Consider the following 18,072-nt stretch of genomic DNA (forward strand, 5'->3'; position numbering starts at 1 on the left):
GGGGTGGTCTGTGAGCCCAAGACTTAAAGGAAAAGAATGAAAGGTCAAGGAAGCTGGTGGTTCTCTTAAGTTATGCCCAAACCAGAGCTTTCCAACCAGTACACCCTAGGATATTGCAATGGGGTACAAATGTGCTAAGACAAGAATTTCTCTCTGCCCTTGGCCCTGGCAGGGCCTGGGGCCCCAGAACACTCAGGCCATTTGCCTTCCTATAGTGAGCAGCCTTGCCTGTTTGCCCCTTTGTGGGGTACAAGAATGATGATTTCAGCATGGGACGGCGTTGGGAGCACTGGCCTCAAGTATCTGCAGCAGCCTCTCTCCTGGCTTCCTTGTGCCAGATTCCTTCTCAGATCAACCTTCCTACTCAAGCAAGAATGACTGTCCCAAAACACAGCCTGACAACGTCTACTGCCTGCTAAACAACGTCCGTTGACTCCCTATGGCCTACAGGATAAAGACACGTCTGAGAAGGACATTTAAGGTTTTGCATAATTGTTTATGTGGTAACAGGTCATACGTCCACCCCGGGGTGGGGTGGGCTGTGACGGGAATGGGGAAACCTGGTTTCTAATAATGGACTCATTGTGTGGCCCTGGGCAAGTTCTTTCCCTCTGGGTTGGGTTTTTCAGTATGTTGGATGACCTCCAAGGTCTCTCTTAGCACTACCACAAAATGCTGCTCTCGGAGATGTGAACACTGCACAGGGTAGGGGAGACAGATCACAGATCAATCAGAGCCTGGGCCCTGGACAGGTGACCAGGAGCAAAACGTTACGTAAAGATCTGGGTATCAGAACTGGGGCGTGAAATACAGACTGTTTCAGGAATAAGTCAGTAGATAAAAGGCCTAAAGCCATCTGGGCATCAAAGTTAGCATTTTCTCTTATTTGGGACCAACTTTTGATTTCAGGCCCTTTCTGATTCCAAGTCCCTGGGATGAACTGAATCCTGACCTGAAGCAGAAGGGACATACTAAGGCCACACCTAGCACTTGAAGCTCAGGATTAAGCACCTCTTGCTTAATACTAATCCCCAGGCTTCTGCCTTGTTCTCTGTGACCAGATCACACCAAGAGCCCCTAGACCTGGGAGCAGACCCCTGCCTGGGTCTGGACCCGAAATCCTGCTCTGTAAGTCCAGATAGTGTTTGGGTCTAGCTCCAGCCTATTGGGCGGGACTTTCAGGACCCCCCACTTACCACCCCATCGCCATAATCCATCCATACACCACCCGGGACCCCCTGGCACGCTGACGTGGATTTTCCTGAACATTTCCTTTTGGAGACCACATGGGTCAGATCCATCACACTGAGGTCAGCAGGCTGGGCCTGGCCATGGGTTGAGCCACAGTGACGGAGCTTCTATATGGCAAGGCCAGTGATGGAGGGCGACAGACACCTGCCTTCTCTAAGTACGTGTAGCTCCAGGTCTTCCCGTCAGCAAAGATCCTAGATGTGATGCGACCCGCCTGATCGTATTCCATCCTCTCAGACATGATGCCCCTCTGGACTCCAGCAATGTGGCCCCCTGGGGAGTAGGTCACGTTGACACCATTCAGCCTGCTGCTAGGTGACCAGAGGCTGGGCCGCCCGGCCTGGTCATACAGGATGCGGAGGGTGAACTTGCGGTGGTCGTCATAGATCTTCTCTGTGCGTGTCACACGGTCAAAGTCCAGAGACAGGAGGTTCCGGTTGTGAACCTGGGGAAGGGGTAGGAGGAAAGAGAGAGTTAATCTAGACATTGAGAACTTGGTCTGAGAAGCTCCCGAGGAGAGGAGGGAGCACAGGTCGTGGGTGTCAACAGACAAGGGTTTGGGTCCTGGCTCTGTCCTTGTCAGCTCTGTGAAGTTTCCTTATCTGTAAAATGGGAATAATCATGCCAAGTATATAGGGCTGATGTGAGGATAAAGACAATGCAGATGCTGGGTAAAGAGTAGCAGAAACGATTACATCATTTCCTAATATGATTCTCCTAATGAGGATAGAAAGGCAGATCCTTCTTGACTCCCTCCTGAAAAGGGAGAGGCCACGTGGGCCCAGCAAATCAGTGCCTGACCCCATTTGTTATGTGCTAGTGTTTGCACTCGTGTTTGATACCAGGGAGACCACAGTCAGGGACGGGCTCCAGGTCCCATGGCTGGTGAGTGACCCAGTCTGGATTTGACTCTCACCATTGCAACGTGCCAACATATGATGTGTGGTCCTCTTAGCAAGTCCAGCCCTTCTTCGGGCTTTGGACTCCCCGTCCCCTCTGGGGTCTCTCCTGCCCTCTGCCACCACAATTAGGGCTTCTTGGTCACCTCAGTTAGCTCCCAAGACATCTTCTTCTTCCTGGAGGCCCTGGGAGGCAGTGTATGTTTGAGTCTGGGACGGCTTCTCTGACTGGGGGTTGCCAGGAGACACTGTCCTAGGTTTTGGAACATTTTGCTCCTTCCTCTAGACTCAGGAGCCCACTGTATGATCTCTACCTGGGCTGCTAGGTCAGCACACAATTCAGTTTCCTTTCAGAGTCAGAAATACAGGGGTCCCACAGGGGTAGCAGTAAACCAAGGTTTCTCCTATTTTAGTTATGAAATATACTTCAGAGGCCTGTTTCTATATTTGAATCCACCCCTTAGGGGCGCCAGTTGTCCCTGAAACACTGCCAGGTACTCTGAAGCGAGAATGCTGGTTCCCTCTAAGTGGTGCTGGGCCTGGTGGGGCATTTGGGCACATTTTCGGACTCTTCCATTAGTTACTGGTTAAGGTTGACAAGTAGGTAAGAAGCCCCAAGAGGAGAGCAGACGATGCAGGACATATGATGCCAACCCGCACATGTGGATTAAGGTAATGAAAGGCCCTCTGGGGCCCTGTGTGGTAGAAAAGGGCTCAAGTCTAGGAATCAGGCCAGGAGTCCAGCCTCAACTCTGTGACCGACTTTTTTCTGTGTGACCCTGGGCCAGTGCCTTTCCCTCTCTGAGTCTCAATTTCTTGCCCTGTGAAACAGCAGGGCTGTTGTGAGGATTGAAGACACCTCAGTAAATTACCTAGCGGAGCGCTGGGCATATAGAAGGTACTGAGTTAATGGCTGCAGTTATTTCCATTAAATGACAGCAGATGATCGCGGTCATTCTCAGAGGAAGTAGAGACATGTGTGTCTCCCCCTTCTCCCCAAACAAATTTTAAAGCCTTGAAAATCAAGATTTATAATGATGGTGCTGAGACGACTTTAGCTGTGAATGGCCTGGTTAAAATAAGGTTGCCTTCCCAGGGGTAATCAAACACAATTGCAGGAGCAAAAACAGTGTGGCAGACAATTGCCATGAAAAATCAGAGGCGTTGGAGGCTGAAGCTGTGCTCTTTGCAGAGAGGGCAGGGGAAGATGTGGGGTCTGCACCGCCAGCAGTGATGGGGGCCCTCCCCACCAAGCCAGCCGCCCCCCTCACCTCCTGGAGGGCCCCCAGTGAAGAGGATCTACACCTCTGCTGCAAAATGAATAAAATTGAATTAAGCAGCTCACTGGGGAACCACCTAATGCCTCCTGTGCTCAGCAGTGGCGGCAATGAGATTACTTTACATCTTTCTTTCTTAAAAAAGTTCCCAGCTGTATAAAAAATGAGCTCCATTATGGGGAGGTGCACCCGGCTAACATTCTAATTCCACCTGCCGCCACTGTGGGTGGCCATTTATTTTGGGAGGACTCGGAGATGCGGCCGCCTGACTGGATTGTCATTCATCTCAGGCTAGGAGAGGGACCAGTTAGTGCCTGGGAAACTTTTGGTCCAGTTTACACGGCAGAGAGGAGATCCTAATAGCACTAATTACTGCCATTTATTGAGCACCTGGGGTCTTCCAGGTGCTTCAAATGTATCATCTGGTTTCTGCAGAGGAATCTGAGGCTCAGAGGAGCTGCTCAGGGCTACACATGTGGCCCAGGCAGGAATAAACCTGCCTGGTCAAACTTTCTACTTAGCTCACTGCCTCAGATGTGTATGAAGGGCTCCTGGAGAATTCACACAGGGGGCTCAGTGAGGCCATGGATGGTGTCCCACAGAGAACAAAGAAAGCTAGGCCTTCTCTGGGGAGCCCGTGGAAGGCTGTTTCCCACATTAGATAGTTGCTTGAGTTCTTGACTGTCGAGGAACACAGGAAACCTTGTTGTCTGGGCTCTAGTTGTGTGACACTGAATAAGTAACCTACTGTTTCTGTATCTGTTGTGAGAATGACACTATGAGACAGGGTGCCTATTTCTAGTCATTACTGCTGCCCAGCTGTGTGAATCAGGAAAAATTCCTTTTCTCTCTGGACCTTGGTTATCCCATGCATGAATCAGGGGCTGAAGTGAACTTTCTTTGTGAGAAAGGGCAGGGGGCTCAAGACAGCGCTGGCCGTGTTGCATGAGGATGCTTCTGTGGCTTTTAGGAGTCAGGGGCATGTGGCTCAGTCCTGTGGTACCCTGCAGCTCAGCAAGTCTCCATGGAGCGAGCACCTGTGGTCTGCAAGGCACTGTGCTGAAAGCCAGGTCTGGGTCCTCTGTTTTCACTCTCCCCATTGCCTTCCTTTCTGAAGTTGGAGGGAAAAGAAGCTGGGCAATCTGGCCCCGGGGCAGAGGCCACACTATAGAGACATGGGAGTCAGGCAGAAAAAGGGCTGGTTCAGGGCATCCACACACTGAGAAGTGCTCTGAGATGCCACACTGTAGATGCCAACCCCCTGGCAGTGACAGCTACGGTGGGGTCGTTCTGCTGTCTTAGGAAGGATAACTCTGCCTGGAAGGAGAATGTGGCTTAGGTTCCAAAGAGCTAAACTGACTCTTGGTACATGTTAGCAACAGTAGTAACAATAACAGTAATAAGAATAACAATAAAAGGACAACTAGAATAGGTATTACTGACCACTTATTATGTGCCAGACTCTGTATAGGGCACTGTATGTATTATTTCTAATCCTTGTAGCAACTTGTAAATTGGTCTGATCTCCCCCATTTTATGGATAATGAAATTGAGGCTTTACGAGATTGCGGATCTGCCCAAATTCACAGGAAATAACAGAAGCCGGAAGCCTGACTAACATCAAAGCCAGTGATCGTTTCACTAGCACAACTGAAAAGATACACGAGCCTCTTGTTGTGGGTTAGTCGCTTAACTTACTTTCCCCTTTGCAGATGAAGAAACTGAGGCCCAGGAACACCTTCTCCCCGGGACGGTTTCAAGAAGAGTCCAGTTCTCAGATGCCTCCTCCTTCTTTCCCCCCAGGATCCAACCACCCCCAGGGGCTGAGACCTGCTGGAGGCCTTGCTCACCCGAAGCCGGCGCCCGAAGACGGTGACCTGGCCGCGAGCCTGCTCCTTGCGCTGCCGCCACTCCACCAGGTTGAGGCCGTTGTCGATGGGCAGCGTGACGTTCCGCTTGCCCACGGTGGGGTTGACGGTCCCGGCCAGCAGGTGGGGCTCCGTCTGCAGGGCCACCTCCATGCCGTTGGCCAACAGCAGCCGCAGGGAGCCGTCGGCCCCGATGTAGTAGCTGTTGCGGACCTGGTCTGAGGGAGACAAGAGGGATGGACTCTGCTCAGGAGGGTGGAGGACGGAGGGAGGTGTGTGTACAGCAGAGGCAGTGGTGTGGTGTTTAAATGTGTTTATGTTTCTGACTACAGAAACAAAACACTGTCATTGAAGAAAACCAGGAAAATACATGGAGGTCCATGAGTTCAATACCCAAAGGAAACCACTGTAAATATTTTGGTATATTCCTAGATTTTAGGGTATTTCTGAATACATGTACAGTTAAAAATGGTTGCTTACGGAGGTTTTTCACTGATCATTGTATTATATCGTTGAATATCTCCATAAATGTTTTTCTTAATGACTGCATGTTATTCCATTGCCTGGAAATACCAGAATTTATTTAACCAGCCCTCAAAGAGATATTCTGATTATTTCCAGCTATGCATAATTACAGGTAACACTGCAGATAAATACATTCTAAACATTATGCTAAGTGAAAGAAGGCAGACTCGAAAGGCCAGATATTGTACGCATCAGTACATGTATATGAAATGCCCAGGACAGGCCAACTCACAGAGACAGAAAGTAGATTAGTGAGGGAAAGGGAGAATGGGGTGTGATTGCTAATGGGTATGGGGTTTCTTTTGGGGGCTGATAAAAAAATTTCTGGAATTAGTGGTAATGGTTGTACAACTTTGTAGATATGCTAAAAACTGCTGAATTATACTCTTTAATAGGGTGGATGTTATAGTATGTGAATTATATCTTTATTAAGATATAATTTTGGATAAGTCAATTTATTTTGGATAAATCAATGTCTTCATTTGGGGTTATTTAATCAAGACAGACTCCTAAATGTAGGATTACTAGAGCACAGGGTTGAACGTTTTTAAGCCTCTCCCACTAGGGTAATAACACTCTTTGCAACAAGGTGAAAAATACGTACAATATGTATATCAGTGACAAAATGCCAAATATATATATATATATATATGTTTTAAATTGCTGTTATATATACATATATGTGTGTATATGTCATATATGTGTATATGACAATGATTTAAAAACAGGCTTGAGTTTGAAATTTTAAATCTGATTAAAACATTTTGGTTAGGATCTTTTAGCTAACAGAACCTTCTGGAGAAAAAGTAAATTTCAGCTGTAAAATGCACACTGTGTTCTTTTCTAAACACGGAAACATTTGAGTTTGCGCCGCAGTCACCTGCCTCTTGCCCTTCCTTGCTGTTGCTTCTCCTGCACTGCCCCTATGCTTAATAAGTGCTAGCCCAAGCCCTTCCTTCAAGACTCTGCTTAAACGTCATCTCTTCCCAGAAGCTTCCCTTGTTCCTCTGGTTGGAACAAACGCCTCCCCCTCCCTTAGCCTCTTTATTGGTCTCATTAGTGGTCCTGGAGCTGAGGGGTAGGGGGGTTCACCACTCTGTGAGTGAATGAATTCTCAAATACCTAAGTGCCTACCGTGAAAGGCACTATTGCAGAGATTAAGAGCGTGGACTCTGGAGCCAGGCTGCCTGGGTTCAAGTCCCAGCTCTGCTGCTCTCTTCCTGCAAGACCTTGGGCAAATTCCTTAAGCTCTCATGCCTCTGTTTCTTCATCTGTACACTGGGGATACTAACTGTACTGTTACCTCACAGGATTAAGCAGGATGATGAATATGAAGAGCCGAGAGCAGTACTGCACATCTAGTGCGTGTTACGTAAACGTTAGCTATTACTAGTTGTGTGTGCCTGGTGCTGTGCTGGTCACTGTCACATCTATCTCTAGTCATCTCTCCTCTATCTTCACCGCCCCATTTCACACGCCTGTCAGAGTGAACTTTTCTAGTACCGATCGTGGTCCTTCAATAGGTCCCCCTTACTTTTAGATCAGTGCTTAACAGAATGTTTTCTAGAGCGTATTTGTCTGGGTCCAAATACCCTACTAGTTGGGTGACTTTGGATAAGCTACTTAACCTCTCAATGCCTATTATCTTCATCTGGAAAATGGAGATATTAATAATATCTCAGAAGGTTGTTGTGAGGATTAAAAAGGATGATGAATGTAAAACACTAGAAATATACTTCATACTAAGTGCTCAAAGTATTAGCTATCATTATTATTATTGCATGTGCTCAGTAAATATTTGCTGGATGGAACTAGATATATACTAGGCTATGTCAAGCAATAAGGATGTGGTTTTTGTAGGTAACCCTCACTGAATCTTCCCTGCTAGGATGGCATCCGATCAGCCACTCTCTCTCCCACCCCCCTGCCCCCATCTTTCTCCCTTTCTCTCTCGTGCACGCAGAATTCTACAATCTGCCTCAAACTTGCTATGCATTATTCACTGACAATCTGTATTTTACTTCCTTTGAACAGTGAAAAGGCCGGTGTCAATTTATCTTCTGAAGCTGCTCCTTGCTGAATCTACATAATGTCCATTAATGGTGACTTTGGATGGAGCAGCATCTGTCGAGGCCCATCTCAAACGATCCCCGTTTAATGGGAGCTGTGACTTCCCAAGGCTGTTGTTCATTAGTAGCTACTTCTTATTTCTTCCCATAGTTCAGACGTAAGATGAAACCAAAAGAGCTTTTCACGAAGACGTTACTGAGGTGGCTGCAAAACTGAGGATCTGAGCCTGGTACGAAAGGAGAGCTTGGCACAGGTCCCAGAGGAGAAAAAGAGGTACCACGTTTCCTGGATACTGAGATGTACTTTTCCTTTTCACGTTTTAGTGTTTCTGAAATTGGAATGTGTCTTAAGTCCTTGTATGGATTTTGAGCAGTGTCTCTCCCCACCCCCCCACCTGAAAAGTTATTAAATCGATGGTACATTTTAAAACTGAGGAGATGTGGCACTTCTGAATTTAAAAAGTTGTCTAAATATTGGAAGGCCTGCATTAACTTTTGAGAAAAATGCTGAAAGCCGGCTTAGACGTATGGAGCAGAGGAGACAATTCTTAACCACAGGGAAGAAAACAGGCTTGAAGGATACGATGTCTGCATGTCATCAGCTGCACTGCTGTTCTTGGTCAGGCAGAACCCTGGCTGGTTTGGAACTGGTACCTTTTCTTGCCAATAACCCAGCCAGAGCATAAACACCTAGGGTCTGTCCCAACCCATCGCTAAAGGTGCTTGGTGGGGAAGGAATTCCAGGGCTTGATTTCTCTTTCTTTGACTGAGAACTGCTATTGTCCTTTGAGCTTTGGTAAAGGCACAGGACCACATTTGGGAAGAAAAATGGTTGTGAAAATATATGGTTATTTTCTTCCGGTGAATCAAAATGCCTGTTAATTACTTAATCCAACAAGTACTTTCTAAGCAATACTATGTGCATGGCCCATGCTGCTCACTCTATGTATATTGTTTAAAGAAACTGTCTGAGAGGAGATTGGTTCAAGATGGTGGAGTAGAAGGACGTGTTGTCACTCCCTCTTGCGAGAGCACTGGAATCACAACTAACTGCTGAACAATCATCGACAGGAAGACACTGGAACTCACCAAAAAAGATACACCACATCCAAAGACAAAGGAGAAGCCGCAATGAGACAGTAGGAGGGATGCAAACACAATAAAATCAAATCCCATAACTGCTGGGTGGGTGATTCACAAACTGGAGAATAATTATACCACAGAAGGCCACCCACTGGAGTGAAGGTTCTGAGCCCCACATCAGGCTTCCCAACCTGGGTGTCCAGCAACGGGAGGAGGAATTCCTAGAGAATCAGACTTTGAAGGCTAGCGGGATTTGATTGCAGGACTTTGACAGGACTGGTGGAAAGAGACACTCCACTCTTGGAGGACACACACAAAGTAGTGTGTGCATCGGGACCCAGGGGAAGGAGCAGTGACCCCACAGGAGACTGAACCAGACCTACCTGCTAGTGTTGGAGGGTCTCCTGCAGAGGCGGTGGGTGGCTGTGTCTCACCGTGAGTACAAGGACACTGGCAGCAGAAGTTCTGGGAAGTACTCCTTGGTGTGAGTCCTCCCAGTCCGCCACTGGTCCCACCAAAGAACCCAGGTAGGCTCCAGTGTTGGGTTGCCTCAAGCCAAACAACCAACAGGGAGGGAACCCAGCCCCACCCCTAAGCAGTCAAGCGATTAAAGTTTTACTGAGCTCTGCCCACCAGAGCAACAGTCAGTTCTACCCACCACCAGTCCCTCCCATCAGGAAACTTGCACAAGCCTCTTAGACAGCCTCATCCACCAGAGGGCAGACAGCAGAAGCAAGAACTACAATCCTGCAGCCTGTGGAATAAAAACCACATTCACAGAAAGATAGACAAGATGAAAAGGCAAAGGGCTATGTACCAGATGAAGGAACAAGATAAAACCCCAGAAAAACAACTAAATGAAGTGGAGATAGGCGACCTTCCAGAAAACAAATTCAGAATAATGATAGTGAAGATGATCCAGGACCTCAGAAAAAGAATGGAGGCATAGATCGAGAAGATGCAAGGAATGTTTAACAAAGACCTAGAAGATTAAAGAACAAACAAACAGAGATGAACAATACAATAACTGAAATGAAAAATACACTACAAGGAATCAATAGCAGAATAACTGAGGCAGAAAAATGGATAAGTGACCTGGAAGAGAGAATGGTGGAATGAACTGCTGCAGAAAAGAATAAGGAAAAAAGAATGAAAAGAAATGAAGACAGCCTAAGAGACCTCTGCGACAACATTAAACGCAACAACATTCACATTATAGGGGTCCCAGAAGGAGGAGAGAGAGAAAGGACCTGAGACAATATTTGAAGAGACTATAGTCGAAAACATCCCTGACATGGGAAAGGAAATAGATGCCCAAGTCCAGGAAGCGCAGAGAGTCCCATACAGGATAAACCCAAGGAGAAACATGCCGAGACACACAGTAATCAAACTGGCAAAAATTAAGGACAAAGAAAAATTGTTGACAGAAGCAAGGGAAAAATGACAAATAACATAAAAGGGAACTCCCATAAGGTTAACAGCTGATTTCTCAGCAGAAACTCTACAAGCCAGAAGGGAGTGGCATGACATATTTAAAGTGATGAAAGGCAAAAACCTACAACCAAGATTACTCTACCCAGCAAGGATCTCATTCAGATTCGATGGAGAAACCAAAAGTTTTACAGACAAGCAAAAGCTAAAAGAATTCAGCACCACCAAACCAGCTCTACAACAAATGCTAAAGGAACTTCTCTAAGTGGGAAACACAAGAGAAGAAAAGGACCTACAAAAACAAACAAAAACAATTAAGAAAACGGTAATAGGAACATACATATTGATAATTACCTTAAACGTGAATGGATTAAATGCTCCAACCAAAAGACACAAGCTCGCTGAATGGATACAAAAACAAGACCCATAAATATGCTGTCTACAAGAGACCCACTTCAGACCTAGGAACACATACAGACTGAAAGTGAGGGGATGGAAAAAGATATTCCATGCAAATGGAAATCAAAAGAAAGATGAAATAGCAATTCTCATATCAGATAAAATAGACTTTAAAATAAAGAATGTTACAAGAGACAAGGAAGGACACTACATAATGATCAAGGGATCAATCCAAGAAGATATAACAATTATAAATATATATGCACCCAACACAGGAGCATCTCGATACATAAGGCAACTGCTAACAGCTCTAAAAGGGGAACTTGACAGTAACACAATAATACTGGGAGACTTTAACACCTCACTTACACCAATGGACAGATCATCCAAACAGAAAATTAATAAGGAAACACAAGCTTTAAATGATGCAATAGACCAGATAGATTTAATTGATATTTATAGGACATTCCATCCAAAAACAGCAGATTACACTTTCTTCTCAAGTGTGCACGGAACATTCTCCAGGATAGATCACATCTTGGGTCACAAATCAAGCCTTGGTAAATTTAAGAAAATTGAAATCATATCAAGCATCTTCTCTGACCACAATGCTATGAGATTAGAAATCAATTAAAGGGGAAAAAACCCATAAAAAACAAAAGCACATGGAGGCTAAACAATACGTTACTAAATAACCAAGAGATCACTGAAGAAATCAAAAAAATACCTAGAGACAAATGAAAATGAAAACACGACAATCAAAAACCTATGTGAGGGCTTCCCTGGTGGCGCAGTGGTTGAGAGTCCGCCTGCCGATGCAGGGGACGCAGGTTCATTCCCCGGTCCGGGAAGATCCCACATGCCGCGGAGCGGCTGGGCCCGTGAGCCATGGCCGCTGAGCCTGCGCATCCGGAGACTGTGCTCCGCAACGGGAGAGGCCACAACAGTGAGAGGCCCGCGTATCACAAAAAAAAAAAAAAAAAAAAAAAAACCTATGTGATGAGGCAAAAGCAGTTCTAAGAGGAAAGTTTATAGCAATAAATCCTACCTCAAGAAACAACAAACATCTCAAATAAACAATCTAACCTTACACCTAAAGGAACTAGAGAAAGAAGAACAAACAAAACCCAAAATTAGTAGCAGGAAAGAAATCATAGAGATCACAGCAGAAATAAATGAAATAGAAACAAAGAAAATAATAGCAAAGATCAATAAAACTAAAAGCTGATTCTTTGAGAAGATAATCAAAATTGATTAACTATTAGCCAGACTCATCAAGAAAAACAGGGAGAGGACTCAAATCTATAAAATTAGAAATGAAAAAGGAGAAGTTACAGCAGACACCGCAGAAATACAAAGCATCCTAAGAGACTACTACAAGCAACTCTATGCCAATAAAATGGACAACCTGGAAGAAATGGAGAAATTCTTAGAAAGGTATAACCTTCCAAGACTGAACCAGGAAGAAATAGAAAACATGAACAGACAAATCACAAGTAATGAAATTGAAACTGTGATTAAAAATCTTCCAACAAACAAAAGTCCAGGACCAGACGGCTTCACAGGTGAATTCTATCAAACATTTAGAGAAGAGCTACCCCTCCTTCTCAAACTCTTCCAAAAAACTGCAGAGGAAGGATCACTCCCAAACTCATTCTATGAGGCCACCATCAACCTGATACCAAACCAGACAGAGATACTACAAAAAAAGAAAATTACAGACCAATATCACTCATGAATATAGATGCAAAAATCCCCAACAAAATACTAGCAAACAGAATCCAACAGCACATTAAAAGGATCATACACCATGATCAAGTGGGATTTATCCCAGGGATGCAAGGATTCTTCAATATACGCAAATCAGTCAATGTGATACACCATGTTAACAAATTGAAGAAGTAAAATCATATGATCATCTCAGTAGATGCAGAAAAAGCTTTCGACAAAATTCAACACCCATTTATGATAAAAACTCTCCAGAAAGTGGGCATAGAGGGAAACTACCTCAACATAATAAAGGCCATATATGACAAACCCACAGCAAACATCATTCTCAATGGTGAAAAACTGAAAGCATTTCCTCTAAGATCAGGAACAAGACAAGTATGTCCACTCTCACCACTATTATTCAACATAGTTTTGGAAGTCCTAGCCACAGCAATCAGAGAAGAAAAAGAAATAAAAGGAATACAAACTGAAAAAAAGAAGTAAAACTGTCACTGTTTGCAGATGACATGATACTATACATAGAGAATCCTAAAGATGCCACCAGAAAACTACTAGAGCTAGTCAGTGAATTTGGTAAAGTTGCAGGATACAAAATTAATGCACAGACATCTCTTGCATTCTTATACACTAATGATGAAAAATCTGAAAGAGAAATGAAAGAAACACTCCCATTTACCATTGCAACAAAAATAATAAAATACCTAGGAATAAACCTACCTAGGGAGACAAAAGACCTGTATGCAGAAAACGATAAGACACTGATGAAAGAAATTAAAGGTGATACAAACAGATGGAGAGATATGCCACGTTCTTGGATTGGAAGAATCAACACTGTGAAAATGACTACACTACCCAAAGCAATCTACAGATTCAATGCAATTCCTATCAAATTACCAATGGCATTTTTTATAGAACTAGAACAAAAAAATCTCAAAATTTGTATGGAGACACAAAAGACCCCAAATAGCCAAAGCAGTCTTGAGGGAAAAAACTGGAGCCGGAGGAATCAGGCTCCCTGACTTCAGACTATACTACAAAGCTACAGTCATCAAGACAATATGGTACTGGCACAAAAACAGAATTACAGATCAGTGCAACAAGATAGAAAGCCCAGAGATAAACCCATGCACCTATATGGTCAACTAATCTATGACAAAGCAGGCAAGGATATATAATGGAGAAAAGACAGTCTCCTCAATAAGTGGTGCTGAGAAAACTGGAATGAAATTAGAACACTCCCTAACACCATACACAAAAGTAAACTCAAAATGGATTAGAGACCTAAATGTAAGACGGGACACTATAAAACTCTTAGAGGAAAAAAAAGGAAGAACACTCTTTAACATAAATCACAGCAAGATCTTTTTTGATCTGCCTCCTAGAGTAATGGAAATAAAAACAAAAATAAACAAAGGTGACCTAATGAAACTTAAAAGCTTTTGCATAGCAAAGGAAACTATAAACAAGACGAAAGGACAACCCTCAGAATGAGAGAAATTATTTGCAAGTGAATCAACGGACAAAGGATTAATCTCCGAAACATATAAACAGCCCATGCAGCTCAATATTAAAAAAACAAACAACCCAATCCAAAAATGGGCAGAAGACCTAAATAGACATTTCTCCAAAGAAGACATACAGATGGCCAAGAAGCACATGAAAAGCTGCTCAACATCACTAATTATTAGAGAAATGCAAATCTAAACTACAATGAGATACCACCTCACACCAGTTAGAATGGGCATCATCAGAAAATCTACAAACAACAAATGCTGGAGAGGGTGTGGACAAAAGAGAACCCTCTTGCACTGTTGGTGGGAATCTAAATTGATACAGCCACTATGGAGAACAGTATGGAAGTTCCTTAAAAAACTAAAAATAGAATTACCATATGACCCAGCAATCCCACTACTGGGCATATACCCAGAGAAAACCATAACTCAAAAAGACACATGCCCCCAATGTTCGCTGAAGCACTATTTACAATAGCCAGGACATGGGAGCAACCTAAATGCCCATCGACTGTCAAACGGATAAAGATGTGGTACATATGTACAATGGAATATTACTCAGCCATAAAAAAGGAACAAAATTGGGTCATTTGTAGAGACGTGGATGGATCTAGAGACTGCCATACAGAGTGAAATAAGTCAGAAAGAGAAAAACAAATATCGTATATTAACACATATATGTGGAACATAGAAAAATGGTACAGATGAACTAGTCTGCAGGGCAGAAATAGAGACACAGATGTAGAGAACAAACGTATGGATACCAAGGGGGGAAAGTGGCGGGGGGGTAGGGGTGGTGGTGTGATGAATTGGGAGATTGGGATTGACATGTCTACACTAATATGTATAAAGTAGATAACTAATAAGAACCTGTTGTATAAAAAAATAAAATAAAATTCAAAAAAAATTGGAAGTTGAAAGAGTAAAAAAAAATAAAAGAAAGAAATTGTCTGAGCAAACCTAGGAAGCAGGAATTGTAATTCAGCCCCATTTCCCAGACCCAGAAACTGAGGATTGGAGAAGAGTGACTCCACCCAATTCACACAGGTTGGAGCTGGTATAGTAGGCACAGGGGTCCCAGTGTGTCTGCCCTAGAACTGCTGCTCTTTGCACTGCCCTGCACCATTCAATGTGGCTTCAACTTGCTTTCTTTTCCCAGAGTAGAAACTTGAGGGCCATGGTGATGGGGTGGCAGAGTTAGGACTAGAATTTGGGACTCTGAATCCCAGGCCAAGGCTGTTTTTACTACTTTGTGTCAAAGCTTTTGGGAGTATGGAAAGCTATCTGGAGGCTGGGAAAAAACATCAAGCAAGGCTTTCCCTAGTGATGGCTTCTTTTTTCTCATGTTTACTAAGTCCAACAAAGCTGCAAGGTCCATTCTGGGTCACCAGGGACCATGAGAACAACTGAGGCAGACAGTTCACAGCGAGGTTTCATCCTCGTGATTTATCTGAAGCTAAAAGATCAACTTATATCAGGGATTATTTGATGGACACAGAGAAGGGGCTCTTCTTTATAGAATCCTAGGAGAGTAACAAAGCGCTCTCACCTGAGATCCAGGGAGGCCTTCTCCACGCCCAAATCCCTTTCATAATTAGGTGTAATTATTCTTGTCCCTTGTCCTCATCTGCACCAGAGTGAGAGTCAGTCTTTAATCCGGGAGCCATTAGAATGGCAGGATAGCGAGGTCACCTGGATTAGCAGCTAATGGATTCTCTACCCTTTGTTCTGCTGATAATGGAATGAGACAATGAAATATTACTCTGAAGCTTGAGGGAGAGAATTTCCAGGGCTCAGGCTGGTGTGTTTTGCAAATTAGGTGGCAACACAGAGAGAAACCAGTTGTTATGCTTTTCTGTTCTTGGGCAGCTGCAGTAGCAGCTTGTTTCTTGTGTCATCCTCTTTCAAAGGGGTCTCCCCACCCCATGGTCTCCAAGACCCCAACCCCCCACCTGGCTTACCTTGCAGCAGTGTATAGAAGGCACCCGAGGCAGACAGGTTGGTGGTTATGGTGACATCGTCCTTGCTGGATGTCTCTACCCGGACATGCACTGAGCTGTCTGTATCACTTCGGAAACTGCTCACCTGGCCAGTAGGGAAGGTCACATTGGTCAGGCGCCCAAAGCTGTCGTACCTGAAATCCAAGGGGTGGCTCTGAGTAACAGAAATATAATTGTGCCATTGCTGGAACTTGGCAAGTTCTACCTTATGCCATGGTTTTGCATGTTCTGCTTTTCTTTCTGGTCAGATACATTTCCACGTCTCCTGCATCTCCTTGGACACCACTCCACCCGCTGATATTCAACTGTAGGCAAACAACTTACCTCTCTGAATCTTCCCTTCCTAATTCCGTAGAGTGGAGATGATAACCCCTGCCCTACCCACCACCCAGGATTCCTGTGAGCAAGATGTGGAAGTGCCCTGTCACTATGTCACCCACGAAGGGTGAGATGATGGTGCCCATGTGAGACCCAGAGTCTTAGAGCTGGGTGACTCCCAGAGGCGAGCAGTCCAACTGCTTGCTTGAATACTGGCTCAACCACCGCCCGCACCCCCCTCCCCGCCCCCAGGAACTGTAGGTTTCTTCTGAGCAGCACTGGAGAGAACCCTAACCGTAATCCAGGAAGCTACAGATCCTGGGAAAAGGGGACTTTGAATTCCAACCAGGATTCTGCTGCCACGTAAGCAGGCTAGACAGATGGGCTCTAGCAACCCCTGCACATCTAGGTTTCTTCACATCTGGCACGAGGCAGCTATGTATCTGTGGCGCTCAAAACGCACAGCTTCACTCTGGGGTGGTCTGTCTGAAGCATCCTAATTGAATCTTAATTCTCCTTCCCATTCTCCTGATGAGACTAAAAGAAATACCTAAAATTGTTCACCACCTACACCATGGCGTTCATACTGTTCAGGTATGGTGCTAGTCGCACAATGCTCATACATTCTTTCATTTAATCTTCGCAACCAGTCTAAAAGGTACATGTTAGCTCCTTTTTGGAGGAGGCTCAGAAAAGTGAGGTCACCTGCTCCAGGTCACACAGCTAAGTGTGGTAGAGTCGAAATTCAAACTCAGCTCTGTCTGCTTCCAAGCCACCGCTTGATGCTCCGTCTTCAGGGAGCATTTCCGTACTGTCTATTTGCAAGTGTCCATCACGTGTGCTCTCTTACCTGCTGCAGAGTAATTGGGAGAGAGCGGGGAGCGGGCTACTGACATTTCATAATTACGGGAGGCTGACGTGTAAAAAGGTAGGTTTTAAAGAGCCTTTTTGCCCTTGCGTGCGAATGGGGAAAAAGTTCTTCGCCCAGACGCCAGTATTTCTGACTTCTACTCAGGCTCGAGCTTATAGCGTGGGTTCAGCTGTATACGTCTCCCTCATGTCTCCCACTGGGCTTTTTTTCCTGCTTGGCTTTTAATACTGGGGTGAAGCTGTCCTCTTGGCCCCTGAGGGTTTTAATCATGGTGAAATGAAAGGCCTGAAAGTTCAATTCCACCCTTGCTCTTCTTGTGATGCCTTCGGCTGGGCCTGGCTTCCTGATGGGACGCTGGGGTCCCACAGCTTCTGTGGTTTCAGGTGAGACTTGGCAGGTGAGACTAGGCAGGCCTCTGCGGAGCAGTTTTCTGCTCAAGGTCAGATTTGAATGCCGCATGGATTCTGCCATCGGCCAACTCCTTCTGTCCCTGCGGCTGGTACTGATCACGGCACGCTTTACACCAAATGGTGATAGTCCCTGGTGCGGTCTGCCACAGAGGAGGTGTTGGTGAAGGTCTTTGGAATGAATTGCTCAAGTCCTTGACCTGAGACCAACTCTGGGGGAAGGGCCAAGGGGCTCTGGGACAGTTGAATCTTTGGTGCTGAGGCCTGAGGAAGGGGAATGGAAGCCCTTTCCAAGATGGCGAGAAAAGCAGGGGTCTCGACCACATACGTCAGACCTGAGCTCGGTGGAGCAAGGCTGTGGAGCTGTATTAGTCCTTTGGGTTCTCTTAGAGGCAGTTAAGGGGTTTGGAAACCTGTTTCCTGTCATGATTT

General features: G+C 45.1%; 1 protein-coding gene across 1 annotated transcript in view; it reads right to left on the minus strand.

Annotated features, from left to right (window-relative positions):
• TENM4 (teneurin transmembrane protein 4) overlaps positions 1–18,072 on the minus strand; it is a 385,973-nt gene that overhangs the window by 15,056 nt on the left and 352,845 nt on the right. The window contains exons 23-25 of the mRNA XM_060160128.1: positions 16,006–16,178; positions 5,278–5,513; positions 1,400–1,696 (exon numbers count right to left, since the gene is read on the minus strand). Coding sequence (XP_060016111.1) covers positions 1,400–1,696; positions 5,278–5,513; positions 16,006–16,178 — 706 coding nt within the window. The remainder of the gene's footprint in view (positions 1–1,399; positions 1,697–5,277; positions 5,514–16,005; positions 16,179–18,072) is intronic.

This window comes from Lagenorhynchus albirostris, chromosome 9 (genome assembly GCF_949774975.1).
Source record: "Lagenorhynchus albirostris chromosome 9, mLagAlb1.1, whole genome shotgun sequence".
Taxonomy (NCBI): Eukaryota; Metazoa; Chordata; class Mammalia; order Artiodactyla; family Delphinidae; genus Lagenorhynchus; species Lagenorhynchus albirostris.